Source organism: Pyrgilauda ruficollis, unplaced genomic scaffold (genome assembly GCF_017590135.1).
Source record: "Pyrgilauda ruficollis isolate IOZ18807 unplaced genomic scaffold, ASM1759013v1 scaffold15, whole genome shotgun sequence".
Classification (NCBI taxonomy): Eukaryota; Metazoa; Chordata; class Aves; order Passeriformes; family Passeridae; genus Pyrgilauda; species Pyrgilauda ruficollis.
Genome location: NW_024513654.1, coordinates 14,480,760 through 14,498,239, shown reverse-complemented (window position 1 = coordinate 14,498,239; position 17,480 = coordinate 14,480,760). Strand labels below are relative to the sequence as shown.

The 17,480-nt window shown below is 36.7% G+C and overlaps 1 protein-coding gene across 1 annotated transcript in view; it reads right to left on the bottom strand.

The window, feature by feature from the left end:
- The window catches only part of LOC121350220 (adhesion G protein-coupled receptor A3-like), a 256,338-nt gene that overhangs the window by 37,168 nt on the left and 201,690 nt on the right, over window positions 1-17,480 (bottom strand). The window contains exons 13-16 of the mRNA XM_041461380.1: window positions 13,068-13,275; window positions 11,941-12,149; window positions 3,561-3,688; window positions 2,520-2,643 (exon numbers count right to left, since the gene is read on the bottom strand). Coding sequence (XP_041317314.1) covers window positions 2,520-2,643; window positions 3,561-3,688; window positions 11,941-12,149; window positions 13,068-13,275 — 669 coding nt within the window. The remainder of the gene's footprint in view (window positions 1-2,519; window positions 2,644-3,560; window positions 3,689-11,940; window positions 12,150-13,067; window positions 13,276-17,480) is intronic.

The window sequence follows — 17,480 nt, the reverse complement described above, 5'->3', positions numbered from 1 at the left end:
AAGGCCTGTACAAAATCCTCTCTGAAACAGATATGCAGGTTTAAAAGGGAATTGAAGATTTTAGATTCATCATAAAAATAAATGTCTGACCATTTCTGAAAAGACTTTTTTTTGTGCAGCTGTTTCACCTTGAAGGGGATTTGAAGGTTCTTCCAGCTATCACAGAAAATGGGGCCATTTCCATAGCATTAATTCCTGATGTTTAAAACTAACCTGTAATTACACATTTATAGACAGAAGGTGATCCAAATGAAGCTAATTTAGAACCACCCTTTTAGGTTAAATTTGAAGGATAAAAGTTAACTTAGTCTATTATTTCACATTGATAAGTATGCTGCAGTGAATTTTTTGGTGGAAGTTTTAGGGACAATTACAATAGAAAAGGGGGTGGTTGACTGGCTTTTATACAACATTTCAGTGTTCAGGACAAAAAATACTTCCACTTGGAATCTTTCTCTATGCACTCAGGAAATAAAAAGTGAAAATTGCATTGCTGCAGGTTGAAGCTGTGCTTTGAATTTTAGCAGAATGAAGGATACCTCTGGAATGGCAACTCATGGTGTTACACCTGTGGTATAAAAATAATATTTTAGTGCTGCTTGAAGCAGTAATATTTTCACAAATATCTTTTAAGCCCCAGTATCAGAGCTTTGGCACATTGGATATTAAATCACAGACTAATTGTCTCAGGGTTATCACAGGACACAGGCACTGGGACTCAGAATTTTGAAAACCTTGCTGTCAGGAAGCAAAAAGGGATCTGTGGCTGGGTACGATGTTCTCAAAGCGAACAGTTTTTCAGCCTCTGTTAGCAGCTATTGGAGCCTTGTCTTAGATTTCTTGGACTATTTAATCCATTACCTCTGTCTAATTACATCAGACAATTTCTACCAGGAAACAAAGGACAGTCTTTGTCACTTGTATCTTTCCTATATTGTAATTACTGATGATATTATCTGTTATGTAACATAATATCAGGTAAATAAATAACTTTATGAAACTGGTTAGCAGACATATAGAGATGGTTCCATTCAGTTTCTCTAAGTGTGCACATTTCTCAGCAGCTCAGGATCTGGCCCTATCCCACAGCAAGAGACAGATGCCACTGAAAATGCACTTTATTAAGATACTCCTGTAGTTTATGTACTACTTATAAAAGGCTATTAATAACACATTTATCTCAATCAATTTTTCATTATAGCTGTTAATACCACGTTGCTACCACGCAAGCTGCAAAGTAAATAATCAGACAACGACTGAAACAACAGATGGTCATTTGTGGCCATGTAATTACATGGCCATGGCTGCCCTACAAACTAATCTGCTACTATCACTTGCAAACTGCAGACAAAGACAATGGTAAGTGATATTTCAATTTGCTAGAACTTACAAATTAATTATGACACAATACACTAGATATTGTGAGATATTTCTCTCAATCTAGTGGACAGCTGTGTTATTTAAATGAGTATCATGTAATACATTTAGGTAGACTTCCCATGTAGAACATCACAGTGCTTACAGACCCACGTGTGCTGTTTTCTGATAGTCATGCACAAGGACACACAAAAGGCTTCCAAAGCACCTCACTGAACACTTAAGAGTGATAACTCTTACACTTATTAAGAGTGATAACTCACACTAGTTATGCAAGCTTTGCAGTCACTTGGCTGTTGGCTCCTGACTCTTCCTATTTACATCCATCCAAGGCAATCAGAAGAACTGGATTTAGTGACAGGCAAAAAATCTGGGAGAACATTGGCTAAACAAAGTGCTTTACTACAGGAAAATATCAACAACATTCATGAGCCCTGGTGCACTTCTACCAAATCTGAGTGGAAGAAATGTTCAAGGCAAACAAATTGCAACAAGCCCTCATCCGATGTTACAGAAGATGACTGAAATGACTCTCTTTACACATTGGACAGACTCAGCCTTTATATTCAGAGCAGCTGAATCCATCCCTGTCTGTGCCTCTCACCACACTATTGCCCCAAAAATGCTGAGGCAATAGATGTGAAACAGTCCAGCAGTGCAAACAAGGGTCCATAAATCACAAGTATGCTGGTCTGCTGTGTCTCCTTAGGGATCATCCAGTGCAGCCAGGGCCACCCCCAGGCAAACAGTGTAAGTGAAGCAGCAACTTTAGTCCCACACATTCAATCCAAAATACAGGAAGGACAGAAGTATTCTGGATTCGTAGTTTTCAACTATCCTGAACAGCAGAGAACTATCAAGATTTTCAGTGCTTTTCTTAAAAATACCCAAAACAACAAGAATGAAGCAATCTGAGCCTCAGAGAAGTTGATGCATTGATCATCCTCTTAGAGAAACTCATGTGACAACCAAACACTCAACATTCCCAGTACTGGCCTTTAAAAGACACGCTTATAATAGTTTATTTTGAAAAACTTAGGATCCAGGAACAATAGAAGAAAAGAAGAACTGCCAATACTATGTTAAGAACTCATTTGCAAGTTTCAGTTCTATTAGTAAGAATTACTGAGACAGATACTTACAGCTTGACATATAATTGGATATTTAATACGATTGATTCCACCAGCAAAAACAGCAAATGTGAGAGCAGTATGGAAACAAAAGTTGAGAAGCATGTGCCATCCTTTTCTGCTTATTCGGATTGTGCTGTTGAAAAAAAAGTCACATTTTAAAATCAAACCCCCAACATATTTATTACAAAGATTACTATTCAGGAAAAACACTTATTTTGATAGAACAAAATTATCAGATTCTTGAATACATATGTAACAATCTACCCATAGGAGAGAGTGTGACCTATAGAGCAATGAAATAAATGATAGAAATGTAAAATAAATAGTAAAAATCATAAAATTCTACAGATTTAAACTTTCCTTTGCCAAATCAAGCATTTAAATTAGAGTACTACAAGCAAAAGGCTTATTGCATAGCTTCACTTATTCAGGACTTTAACAAGACATCTCTAAAGGACTAAATGGAAGCTGAAGATCAGAAGACATTGCATTAACTTCATGTAATTAATATTTAGCAGCTTCCACAGCACAATACATTCCTACTCATTTAAATTGCTAATGGTCTTTAACCAGAAGTATGTAGTTAAAATGGCATTTATATAAATTTTTTATATCAAAGAAAACACAAGTTTTCTAAACCCAAAATTTAGAAGACAAAGAAAGTTCTTTTAATCCAGTGATAGTTACCAGTCTTCCAACTAGACTTGGTCTTAAGAGTCATTATGGCAAGTGTAGCTGACCAAAGGGCTGCTCGACTGGAATTTGCCAGAAAGCAACTTAATAGTGTTCATGGTTGTATATGTTGAGTTTGTTGAGTTAGAAATCTTATGAAAATGTACAGAAAATTTCAACATACATGTCAGGAAAGCTCGGAAACAGCTTAAGAGAGGTTGACATAAACTTTGTTTTGATTTCTCTGGTGTTCATCACATTGCTGCTGTTATTACCCAACAGTAATTCAAATAATTTTAATTTATCTTTACAGTAAAGGTTATAAAAATTCAAGTGTTGTGCTGACCATTTAATATGTGCTTAAAATGGAATTCTTACCTGTGATGGACAATGTAGGTGATAATGGAAGCAAACAGGCACAACAACATAACTGCAGTACATGCATAAACCACAGGGTGCAGAAACTCCCCTGGGTACTGGGGGAAAGACAGCACTGTCTTAAAATCCTGTGGAAAGAGCAAAATGATTTAACATTGTTAGGCATGTGTGAAACTGAGACTTCGCTGCAATATGTCCTGTCATTTCTAGCTGTTCCCTTTCAAGGGCAGGAAAAAAAAAAAAGATGAACTTTTAATGTAGATACAGTTCATGAATTTGCAATAACAGACTTCCTTCCTCATCTGCATATAGTTTGTTAGACAGAAATTAACCTTTTTGTACAAGCAGACATAACCTAATTAAAAAAAAAGGTCTGAAAAAATACACAGAATATTACATTTTCCCAGCATTAGCAGTATCTGGTCCTTCTGATAACATGAACTTTATGAGCATATTTTACTAAGATATTAAGCACAAAATTTCAAATAATCATAAAGGTCTCTAAATGGCATATGTCTGGCTGCAGAAGAACCATTCAAAGTAAAAAAAAACCATGAGAATACACCCAAATTATTGAGTGACTCAAATATAATTACCAGTTGATAAAACTCCTGTGACCCAGTGACCTTCACACTTAGTTGGAAGTACTCCACTCCCTACAGTAATTCAAAAGTTACTTGGATAGCTCTATTAACAGCAGAATAAAGATCCATGTGTTCCTTTTGAACAGGTTAGTGCCTAGTGACACAATTCTTCATGAAAAACAATGGAAAACTATCAATATCTTTGTAAAATTAACCCTCTCAAATTCCCATTCTAAATTACACATTTAGGAGAGCTAAATATGAAGGTGTGATGGATGGAAAGCAAAAGGAACCCATTAAATAAAACAGAATGTCTTCAGACCATCTGAATTAAATTCAGACTGTCTGAATTAAAGCAAACATGACATTCCCTGTAATGCACTAAGCAACATTTGCTTGTGGCACTACATTTCTGCACACAGGAACTAAAATTTATACACAAAAGCTATCACCTGAGTGCAAACACAGTGTCCTCTACATGCCACCTCCCACATAAAAATGAATATACATCCCAGCAGGAAAAGCTAAAACTGAAATAGTATCGCATGTGACTATCCAGTAAACTCTAACATTTAAAATATTGTCAAACATTTAAAATACTTTTTTTCTTACTTGTCAGTTTTAGGTTCCCTTAGAAGAAGATTCAATACATTATTTTCCAGAGGTGAAATCTCCCCTTAGGAAACAGGGACTGCAATGCTAATAGCTCTGTTTAATTGCATTTGCATGCAGAGAACTGATTTCTAGCACCATTATTTATGAATATGAATTTGTCCACGTACAAGCAGATAATGTTCCTAAGTATATCCAATTAATAAATGGTGAGAATTTAGCTTACCTTCTAAAATGATCCTCTCAAGTAACTGATGCCCTGGCAGTTATTATTTTCCTTCATTATTAGCTTTAAAGTTTCTAAGATTGATTGTACCCTTTTCTCCAGATTCATATGAATGTCAGTTATAAACAGAGCTGCTCACAACATATATAAAAAGGATCATCAAAATGAAAAAATAACTTACCAACAAAATGCCAACTATATGTTATCACACACTATTTCTCTTCAGGTACTTCCTCAGCTTGCATGTTAAACCTCAGTTAAACCTCAGTTAAACCTCAGTTAAACCTCAGTTAAACTCCTTCACACAAGTTTTCTCTCTGCCCTGCCCAGTTCACCAACACCCAGGGTGAGAGGTGGAGTCACTCCTCATGGAGGAACTCAGGTTATGCTGTCTCATCTAGAGGTGTCAGTTTTTGATACTCTTCCCTCAATCACAAATGGAAAAGAAGAGGAAAAGAACTCTGTCTTTTGATGTGCTATTTTTTTAACATGACAGACCTAGGCTCTTAAGGCCTTCTAACCCTTGTTTTCTTCCAGTGTGCATGAATAAACACTCAGGATATCATGACTTTGTAACTTTCAAATAATTCTTTAAAAGTCTGTTGTTTCAGAACTGTCTCTGAATGTCCACTTAAACACCCTTTTTCACCCTGATCATCTTTTTTTCCCATGTTTTTATTTGCATCATCTCCCCATTAATTCTTTTATAGAGTAAGTCTCTCGAGATAGATGAATGAGTCTTTAACAAGAATGTTCAATACAATTTTAGCTCATATTATGAGTAGTAATTTAAACAAAAGTACTCTGCTGAAAATGATAAAACACTTACTTCTAGCTCTTACTGATGTAATTATATTTTCATATACTATAATACACTTTGGCATAAATTTAGGTACACAATTTCTCTGCATTCAGAAATGTTTTACTGTAACTATACAGTAGTAACAGCACAGTTATTTAAATAAATAAGTTGGATATCACCGTGAAAAGTTGTGAAAAAGGAAGCACAGTGAAGTTACACATTTGAAATGTGTAGCCACACATTTGAAAAAAATGAAAGCAATTTTACTAGAGTACCATCACTGTGTACTAAAGAAATAGTTTTTACTAGTGTAAGTGCAAGGTTCAACATCTCCCTGTGTTTGATCACCAGTATAAAAGCAAATGCCATGTGTCCTACAGGAATACAACCATTTTGTCTGAAAAGAAGAATGAAGAACCATCAGCATCTTAAAGCTAATTCCATTTTTAAGTATGAGTTTTATCTCTTATCTAATCTTCTACAGTAAATAAATGGTAAAATTTTGAGTATGAAAATCATTAATGCCAAAGTAGAATATCCTTTTTAGAACTACTGTATATTGAAAACTGATTTCATTATAGATATATAGCAGATGTATCTTGTCTGCTCTCTGATGATAATTAAACCTTATTGATCCATCAACTTCCCTTGAGTAATCTGGGGAAGACAACATGCAGAAAAGAAGCATTTTTTAAAATGCTATATGCAAAGCAGCGAAATTGTATGTTACATTTTAAAAGGTTAGGTTTGATTTTATTTCTTAGAGGGGATTAAATTCATTATGATATTGAAAAATCACAGGAATTATCCCAGGAAAATGAATACTTACAAGACTTTGACACCATTACAAACTGGTGTCTACAACTGCGAGGCATGTTAGTTGTTGTCTAGGGAGAAACTGTCATTCATTCACCCTTTTAAGATGGTGCAAAACAAACCAAGACAGTGGTGAGCACTTGGGGCACGTGAGGTGAATCCCATCTTGGGCCATATTACCAAGACTGCACATAGCAGAGGAGGGAAATGATTATTCCCTTCTATTCATCACTTGTGAGCCAAATCTCAGCTATTGTGTCCAGTTTTGGGCACTTCAGTACAAGAATGACATTGCTGAATTGAGAGGAGCCCAGTATAAGCCACCAAGACAATAAAATGTTCCAATGCCTGGATTCCAGGCCTTTCATTTCCATCTGTCTTCCAAGAGTTGGCATATTTTACTGAACTTTACAATCTGAATCCATTTACCTGCTGGCTGAAGTTGCACCATGATGAATGCAAGATCCATTAAGCCAACAGAAAAGAAAAACAAACAGAAAGAAAGAGCTTGAGCCAGAGATCTGATTTGTGATAAAATCACTGCCTTTTGGAGAAGTCAAGCCTGGAATTTTGAGCCCAGTACCAAGCCAGTTTATGCTTTTTACAGAGCAAACAATACATATTATTAAATGCAATTTAATAAAACGTACATGGAAGGAAAAAGAAATAAAAAGCAGATCTTGCTCTTAAGAGTACTCTAATTCCAAGGCTTCGTGCAAAAGAATGTCAGTCAGGAATATTCTTAAAAAAGCAGCCTTTTCTGGGGGCTGGACTCAATCCTGTCCATATGGGCTAAGCATTCTCTGATGAGCATGAGCATTACATGAGCAGTGGGCAGTACTTGCCAGCTGAGGACTGAAGTGAGGAGCATGTGCCTCCTTGCAGGCTCTTCACACTGGGAAACATCTATACATGTGCAGAGTGATCTAATTCCAGGGAATTCTGCAGTTCCCACTACAGCAAATGTTAATTTTACATACAGCAGGTAAACTTTCTGGATCACTTTCATAATCTTTGGTGCATAAACTCTGCTCAGGTCTATCCTGTAGGTGTTTAACTTCGTGTTTAAACATTAAAAAAGACTTGAAATGTTCGTTCTTGAGCGTCTTGTTATAGGCAGTCTGATTTTTCAAATTACAGAACAATGTTTCTACAGCCTGTTATGAGAAAACCCTGTGTTCTCTATGGGGAAAAGTCAAATACTGTAATTATGTCAACCTTCTAAATGACATCTCCGTAATACTTCCCCGACTCATGAATTAATTTCTCAAAAGGCTTAGACAGGCTGCTTAATTTGCAGAAGACCTGAAAGATGGAAGTTTAGAATTCTGTGTTCAGAACTGAACTTCATGAACAGGCTTAAGAAATTCTGCAATTGTCTCCAGTAACAAGGAAAACGTTGAAAAAGTAGCTTTTTTTCTAGCAGATTGGAAAGACTTGATGATGGATGCTTGCAAAACAAGAGAAAAATGCCCTAACTCTTACTGTGATCCATTCCTAGTGTCCTGCCTCTTCTCTCTTTCTCATTCACACCATTTTCCAAGGTTTGCTTCCAGAACAGTTTCAAATATGCTCTGGTTTTGTCAGCTCACTCTCCTCAGTCCTATTTATCTCATATAAGCATCTGCTGAATGTTTGCTACTTCTACAAATAATTACACCTTATGCACATAAAGCAAGCCCTAAAACCCAACAAAACCCACACCTATGTTGGTTGGAATAATGTGACAAATTGTGACAAAACAGGAAAGGAGCTGCTTATGATTTTATGTTGATTTAACCTACTTTTAGGATTACAATTAGAAGTGCTAAGAATATTTATTAATCCATTTTGTGTTAATTGGGAAGTATTATACTTAGATTTAATAATTTTATTTGTGTTTATTTGGCAGATTTGAGGAAATTACTATTGACAAAGCAGTCTAAGGGGGAAAGGAAACGCTGTATACAATTACAGTAATATCCATCACTATTGAATTTCTATTGTGTTCTAAGAAAAATGAAAGGAAGAACAGAGGACAATGTATGCCAAAACATATTTAGTGAATTTTGAAATTCATTGGTGTTATTGGATATTTTTGTCATCTCCTGAAGAGCTATTACTCAAATATAGAGGTCTCTGGATTGGTCATAGCATACACACGTCATCCTGAAAAATTAAAATACTGATATACAACTTTGCTCACACAACAGCATAAATATTCAGTATTTAAGAAGCAAATACCTATCATTAGCTAAGACAAAGCTTCAAAATATATAAATTCATGATTTTACTCTAAAATAGAAAATCGTATAGGAGAGTTCAGGACCCTAGAGGGCTTTGGACGCCTCCAAAAGAAACTAGAGCGTAATGAACTCTGTTCTTCCTATAGATAACAGAAGAAAAGACAAAATAGAGGACTAGTCTAAGCACACAGTACATGAAACAAAAGGCAGGAATATAAAGTGGGAGTTAGTTCACATTATTTTACTCTCACCTCTAGGACATACGACTCAAAACCTGATCAGAGAAAGATAATGCTCTTTATATCTGACTCTATTATTTTACTTTTATTTGCCAGCCCAATCCAGAGCAAAGTGAAAGTGTGAGGCCACGTGAGGGAAGGAGCATGTACCTCCTTCCCAACCCAACCTCCAAACTAAACTTTCTCTCTCACTGACATCACTTAAACAACTGTCACAGAGAGAAATCAAAGGGCTCTACATGATTCCTCTCACTTGAAGTATGCTCATGCTATTAATTTTCAATCGTAGTTGATAAATCCTTGATTGCTGCCTTTCTAAAAAAAGGACTCTAGAAAACCTTTATTTTAACCCTTTTATGATACATAGGCATAAACAACTTCCATGAAAGCACCTTAGGAAACTTTGTCTTACTATTTCAAAAGGTGACAAACCAGAATATGTGCTGTGCTAACCATAAAATGGACAGCTGGATTGACTGAGGCTTCTGTTTCAGCTTAATCTACAGCAGGATGCACACAATTCTGGCGGTAATGTAAAGCTTTAGTGCTGCTTTTTAGTTTACAGATACTACTTCAGTTTTCTGCAATTACCCCAAACCATAATAATCAATTATGAAATTTTGTTGTTTAACAGATTAGAGAATTACAGATTAATGACATGTATCCTGATATTGTAGCTAATTTCATTAGCTACACACCATATGCCAGGTATCTTGAATGTGCTGATGGTTTGTTAGTATTTTAAAATACATTAGGCATATAGATATAAATTAGTAAGAAACACATAAGCACTTTATACTGTTCATTTTATAAATTAATAACAATGCAGAACAATGAAGTATTTTTTCATTTCTGGTACGAGAATTGAACTGCCCAGAAAAGTATAGTGTCAATCAAATAAAATAATCCTTGACTTTATGCCACAAAACAGTGATTAAGAAATAATACTTGAATGAAAATGTTTGGACATAATGAAGCTACAAAAATTTTCTATTATCTGTTTAGAAAGACAATGACTGGGAAGTGGATTTGTGTGTGTGCATATTTATATATGTATATTTCAAAATTACTTCGTCATTCTTCTCCTTGAAAGTTACTGTGAAACATGAGCTAAGAAACATATCCCATTGTTTGCTACCATAGAAATTGCAAAGCAAGGGTGATTCTAAGATTCTACTTTCTTGTCTTGCACAGACAAAATTGGAAGATGCACACATGAAATAAAGCACAGTCAAATGCTCATAACCAAACAAACACAAGGCCTAAAGCAGAACTACATACCAGATAAAAAAGCTGCAGTAAAAAGTGCCTCAGTTGCCTTTACAGTTGTAGAAAAACCCATCTCCTACATCTTGTAAGAGTTAAATGGGCTTTGCAACCCAAAAATTAACTGCAGCCCTCGTATCAGTATTCAACTTTTCAAACAAAAAGAAACTATGGAATTGGTTGATTGCAAACAGATAGTTAACATTTAGTAACTGCTCAAAGTTTAAGAGCAACATGCTGAACTCAAGCAGTTGAAGAAGGAGGAAGCCATTTTGGGTGTGGCGCCTGCAAAGTCAACAGGTGCTTGGTTTAATCAATTTAGAAAAACACCCTCAAAGCAAAATTATGATTCACATTCTGGGAAATAAGAGGCTGGGGGAAAAGGGAACTCACAGGAGCTGTAGAAAATGAAGTATATTTGATGTCATCAAATCTGTGGAACAGCTCTTAAATTCTGAACAATTCTATAATGGGTGAAAAAATGTTCAACTGAATCTCAGGGAAATCAGTTCTTACAAAGTGGACGATAATATCTGCATTTAACTCGTGGGCACCAGAGCTTTGTGCTATGATTGGCTGCCATCTGGGCTCCATCTGACAGCAGCAGATTGGTATTCTCTGCACACGTCCTCACAATTCCTGTCGCCTGTGTTTGCTGTCCCTTACACATACACACAATACATTATTTACTCAACTATAAACATTTCTGTAATGTACACAAGCAGCATCTACAGTGCAATCATGCACCAGCATTCAAGAGCAATCTAGTATTAATAGTACACACATCTACTCTTTTTACAACTGGGCACTGCATTTTTAAGGGTGCAAAGATTTTCTAAAGCTTAGAAACCTTTCAATTTCTTGTTCTCTTTCCTCTAGCCCCTGAATAATAACAGTTCATTATGGTATGCATAATATTTTTGCTTTTATGAAGGTAACTTTCTGTTAAGCAGGTTAGTTAAATAACTGCAAAGGGAACTGTAAGTGTGACTGAGAACAGAGCAAAGCAGCTGATGTGTTAGCACTGCACAGGAATATTTTCCTTCACAAACAGCAATTTCATAAGTAGGCTATCGGCAGTGGTGCACAAACCAAAACTCCCACAGAATCAACAAGGACAGCTCTGTCCATATCTAAAAGAGCAGAAGATGTTATTTCTCTCCATTTATTAAATGATTCAACATTGCGGTATGCCTGCAACTAATTAGTATGATCAACACAGTGCAGGGCAGGAACAAAAGCAGACCAGCCTCTGAGATCTGCTGATGTAAAAGCACACAGGAGTATACATTTTTAAACCCTGTCATACAATTTATAACCGTTATGTACTAATCATTCCTTGATGGAACTTTCATTTATAAGACTGAAGTTAATGTCATTTCTGATTAGGCCTATCTCAGGATATTAAAACTGACCACCAGGTTTATTCACTTACTAGCAGCTAAGTAACTTACTTTCTTTTAGACTGTTTTATACTAAACATTATAAAAATCCAGAAGGTCAGCTACTGATAAGTCAGAATGAAACAAATGCATGTAAATAAAACATAAATGTATGGCAAAAGAGAGAGAGAAAGAAATATAGGTATATTTGCTAAGTCATATACTTACCATTAGCACTGCAAAGTTACTGAAGTGTGTACTCTGAATGGTGGTAATATTGCCCGCAGAACTAATTATGTGGCACCCTTCTCCCCACCAGCCTCCATGTCCATCCAGAAGGTCAAAATCCCAGAAGGCTGCAATGGGGTCTATACCCCGTGCAAAGTGCCTCAATCCTATAGTAAGCGGGCTGGTAAGGTTTCCAAAACTGCACCCATCTGCAAAAGGAAAAAACTGAATCAGAGAGACAAAGTGGAAAATCCTTTAGTGCTGAATGCTCTGTAAAGAGACCAGACACACTAAACTATGGGGGGAAAAAAGCCAGTGGACATAAAATCTTAATGGTCAAAATCAAAGGTAGTGCTCACATTGGAGAAGTTTGAAATGGTATAAATAAATCTGAGCATTTCAATCACATATTGTGTCAAAATGATCTAATCATTCCTCACAAAAGAGACCTTTTTTATTGTTTCAGATTCTTCATTTATGACCAGTATTATACCATTGCCCATGTAACTGCAGAAATGGCTCAGTTTCATGGCATGATTATTAGCTGAGACAATTCTGCACTTTGAAAGTAACATTTTAAAATGTTAATAGAAACGAGAGCACTATTCAGTGCCGGACAAAATTAGTAAAATTGCATGGGTGAGTAATTAATCAAAATACTGATTCACTAGCAAATACAATGTATGTCATTTAGATAAAAGTCTTTAACAACACCTGTTTTACATCCATCGCATCAGAAAGTATACTGCTGAGTATTGATACATGCAACAGGGCACTACTCCCACTCCAAAAGCCTTATTTTTACCAGTGCCTAGGACATTAACATTGCAACTGTAAAGAGTAAAACAAGGATCCTTCCCATAGCTTTAAGAAGCAAGCATCTGTAACAACACAGCCAGCAAACAGTAGCCCAGAATTTGCATTCTAATCGTAGCGCAAGGGCATTTCTTTATTTGCAGGACAATCAGAATAAAATCGTGCAGACAGGAACAATTGCAAACATTGTACTAAAGACAGAGACTGTTTCCAGCCTCCCAGCACACTGCACACTTTACCCCTCTATTCTTTGCACAATCAAGTATACGGTAGATTTAGATGAAAGAAAATAATGTATAACTGCTTCTCACCTATTTTAGCAAAAACAGCTGGTGTGGCAACCGTCCTACGTTTCCCATCATCTGCGAGATTTGATGAGTTTCCTGTGCTAGGAAAGAGTTTTCCATTCCGAAAGACAATAAACTGTAGCTTGCAAGTGGAGTTATCAACAGATTGCCAGGCTGAAGACTGAGAGAAGACAGACTGTGGCAAATGAACTGAAGCTACTGCTACAGCATTCTGTACAATGAGAAAAAAAGAGAAACATTTAAAATGCAAATCACAACAGGGTTGCTTTCATGATGTTTTAAACTCCTGTACAAGAAATGTATGCTGCCTTCCTTTTCCAACAGTCTGGAAGCAACCAAAGAAGCACGGGCTGTAACCATGGGAATAGGATTGGTACAGTGCATATTAAAAGGGAAAACGTTTTGATTGAATGTGAGAGTCTATATGGTCAAGCTCCCTGCTGCAGAGGTGAGAATGGTTCTTACCGTGCCTGCTAGAGGGTCCATCAACACTGCAGATCTGATTTAAAGAGACAACCTCTACCAGGTTTTCTCCTTCACTTAAAATAGAATCAGACAACTTACATTAAAACATTTCTCTGAAAGGGTACTTAAAGGGTATAAAAATAATTTTATTATTAAAACAAATTACATCTGCAGAGAACTGCAAGTGCAGTAAACAACACAGTTCAGGAATATGTTTTTCTTGCTTCATATAAGGAAAATCAGTTAACTATGTTTTAGCCTTTCAGGATTAAAAAATATTACAAACACTAATGTAAAAGAAGAAAACAAGACAACACTGGGAGAAAATGAATGAAGACTGTCAGATCACTGTAATAGCTTTGAGTCGTGTGTTACATACCCTTTTACAAGCAGATAAATCCCTTACAGCAGTGCTATAAAATACACCAAACATTGTATTTTGAGGACTTCACTCATCAAGCATTTTTTTTTTCTGCCAAAGTAGCAAACTAATCATTAAAGACTGAGATATTTACAAGGAATAACAAATGATGAGCAATGGAAAAATAAACAGGGAGTCTGTCCTGAGCCTTGATGTGAAAAGTGTATGTATTTAAAAACAAACAAACTACAAAATGTTCTAATTTGCATTTCCCCCAAGGGCAGAGTATGGCTCTATGCACATAATTTACATAGATTATCACAGTTTGCTCATAGCACATGTGCACTACCTATTTCAGAAGTAAAACAATGATCTTCACAACAACATAAAGAAACATGACATTTAATATAGATCCATGTGCTGGGAGAAATACACATGTGAGAGATAAAAGGTGTAACAAAGATCAGCAAACTAAAATGAGTATGAGAAGCATCTAGTGACCACAGAATAAATATGGAAGGAAGGCATGGGTAGTCTGTGATGTCATTTGAATGCTTAAATAAAGAGATAAAGACTTCTGTACACCATTTTCCTTTTACCATGTATATTTTAGGAAGGTTTTCAGACTTTAACAGTAAAAACGCACAAACGTTCTTTTTAAAATAAGTATTCAATCTAGGCGATACTGCTCATTAAAAGTACTCAGGAAAAAAAGACCAAATAGCAATAGAACATTTCTACATTAGAATTTTAAATTATTATGAAGGCTTTAATTGGTATTAACTGAGCTAAACATCAGGCACTCATCCTGAGATTGTTTCCACTGTCTAATTCACTAAAGCTGTTATAATTGGCTTTATCTCATGCTTCTAAAAAAGACATATTTTACTCTATGATATCCCAAGTATCTGCATATGCTGAACCTCTGATGATACCATTTTGGCCTAAAAATTGCTATCAAAAAGTATGCACAGAGTTTTTAAAAAGTGTCATTTATCAAATCCCAGATATCTGTTGAGGACTTATGTGGAGATGTACAGACGCGTAAGAGAGGTTACAGTGCAATTATATTTATGCTGGATTTTTATTATTATTCTGTACTGAAAAAAGCAACAATGATGACATATTAAATTACACTAATTACTCATTATACACAAAAAGAGAAAGATAGAAGCATATGAATAAGCTTATGATAATGAAACCGACAGCTAAAGGCACTGGGTTAAGCAACAATGTGCTGTGACTTGACAAACTCAGCCCTACACAAACCAGAGAAAACAACAGGTTTATAGCACTTTTGCTAAGAGGGCAAATCATCTAATTTATTGTGGTTCTCTAATTGCTTCTCCATTGGGACTTACTGATACTAATAGGAAAAAGTAATGGTATAGACAGAGCTTGCCTGTGGGACTGGGGAGGAGCAGAGTGGAAACTGCTCCCACCTGAAGCACAGGGACTGGGGCTGGTGGCAGTCCCTGGGCTGGGCAGGACCAGCTGCCCCAGCCAGCCCTTCCTTTCCCTCTTCTGCAGTGCCCAAGCAGGGCTGGGCAGGACCAGCTGCCCCCAGCCCAGCCCTTCCCTTCCCTCTTCTGCAGTGCCCAAGCAGGGCTGGGCAGGACCAGCTGCCCCCAGCCCTTCCCTGCCCACAGAGACCTTTCAGCACCCAGCAGGGAGGGAGGAACCCTCCCTGCCCAGCCTTACCCGCAGATTGCAGCCTCACATCACAGGGCCAAGGTCGAAGGCAGGGAAGAAAAGCTGCAGACAGCCCACAGTGGAATTAGTGTGGACTGGTTGCGCTGCTCGGGCTGACTGAGCAAATCTCAAACACGCAGCAACATCAAATTATTTACTTGACAAAAAGACACACTTACAGAGAATGTTTTCCTGATCAGACTTCAGGAGAGCATTTTTCCCTTGTTGTCTGCTCAAAATGAATATGAATACCCACAACACAAGCTATTTAATAAACTTCACTAAATTGCCTGCAGTCACTTCCTGGAGTATTTTGTGAAGTTTTATTGTGAATACTGCCCACTTATACTGCCTGTTACTTCAATTTTTTTTTTTTTTTTTTTTTTTTTTGCATGCAGGCGGTGTGGTGGAGTGAAGGGCAAAGGGACAGGGTATTCCTTAACTGGAAAAATGTACACATAAAGTCAAACTACTTGCTGCACATCAAATATTTACTTAGCAATTCCTCAAAATTAAACATCCAACTGTCTGCTACAGCGACGCGCCTGCCAACAAGATCCTGTAGTAGGATGTTAATGAAAAATGCACATAGTGAGAAGGCCCACACATTCACAGTGCTGTTTAAAAATATGAATAGATACATTATTTTCATCTAAGATATGTGAGAATTTTCAATAGTATTACTTATTATTCACATGAGAGGGAGGATCTGAGCACTGAGGTAGTTCCTATTATTGTGGTAGAGGATGGGGGGAACCTGACTGAAGGTTCAGTCTTGTATTCTGCTAATCTTGTGTGAAAGTGAAGCATAAGTCAGTTCCCCACTTTTGCCTCAGTTCCCCTCTCACTTAAGTGAGATTGAAATGATGGCATTCATTTTGCCCTGGAAGATGCTCCAGAGTTCAGAGATGAAATACAATACTGGAACACATATTACTAAAACCAATGACAGCAGCATCAAGTTTTGAGGGAATTATTGTGCTTCAGATGCTTCAAAATTCACATAAATAATCTAATTTAATTTTTTTTTATTTGGGCACCATATCACCACATAACAACAAGGTATCTGAGCATGCTAGTGGCAAAAACTGCCTGCACCTCTGAGAAGAGAGAAAGAGCAATACAGACCCACCACAGGAGCCACAGCTCTACAGTGACAGCACTGGTACCTCATATTACAGTTTGTGTCAGCATTTCACCAGTCAGGATTTAGACATTCTGTGAGTGTTTTCAAAACAGAATGTCAATAATCCCATCATGACTCCATTTCAGTTTTAGTCCTATTAACTGGATTGTACTGGCATTGATTAGAAAAAGGGAATCCTGAACACAGTGTGGATTCTTCTAAGGAGCATTTTTCTTCTGGAAAAGGCTTGTCTTTTAAAATGAAAGCTATTCATAGACATACACCCAATTGCACACAAATATGATAGAAATGATGCAATTTTCAAACCCTCTGAAGTGTCTTCCATGTCATCTGTCCAGATATCTGAAAATCTGCTGCGTGACCTGCAGCCAGGGAAAAAGGGCTTATCAGCTCTAAACCAGCTCTTAGGATTTCCTGGGATGCCTCCTAGGGCTCCTGGCTCCTAGGACTTCTTGGAACCTGGTCAACTTTCCAAAAAGCAGAATGAAAGGTTGTTTTAAACACTCTGAACCATAATTTGGATAGTACAGTTTTCTAAGTACTTTTGAAATTCTGGATTTCGTTTCCATTTTAGATCTATTTGTGTGTGTGTGTGTATGTATGTAATTTTTCAAAAGATCTGAGGCACCAAAACAGAACCAATTAATCTGTGTTCTCAAAGTTTTAAATTCAAATTAAAAATCTCATTCTAAAGCAGAAATGGACCTCAGGATATTGAGAGCTACGCATTGGCATTCTTGCAACTTGTGCA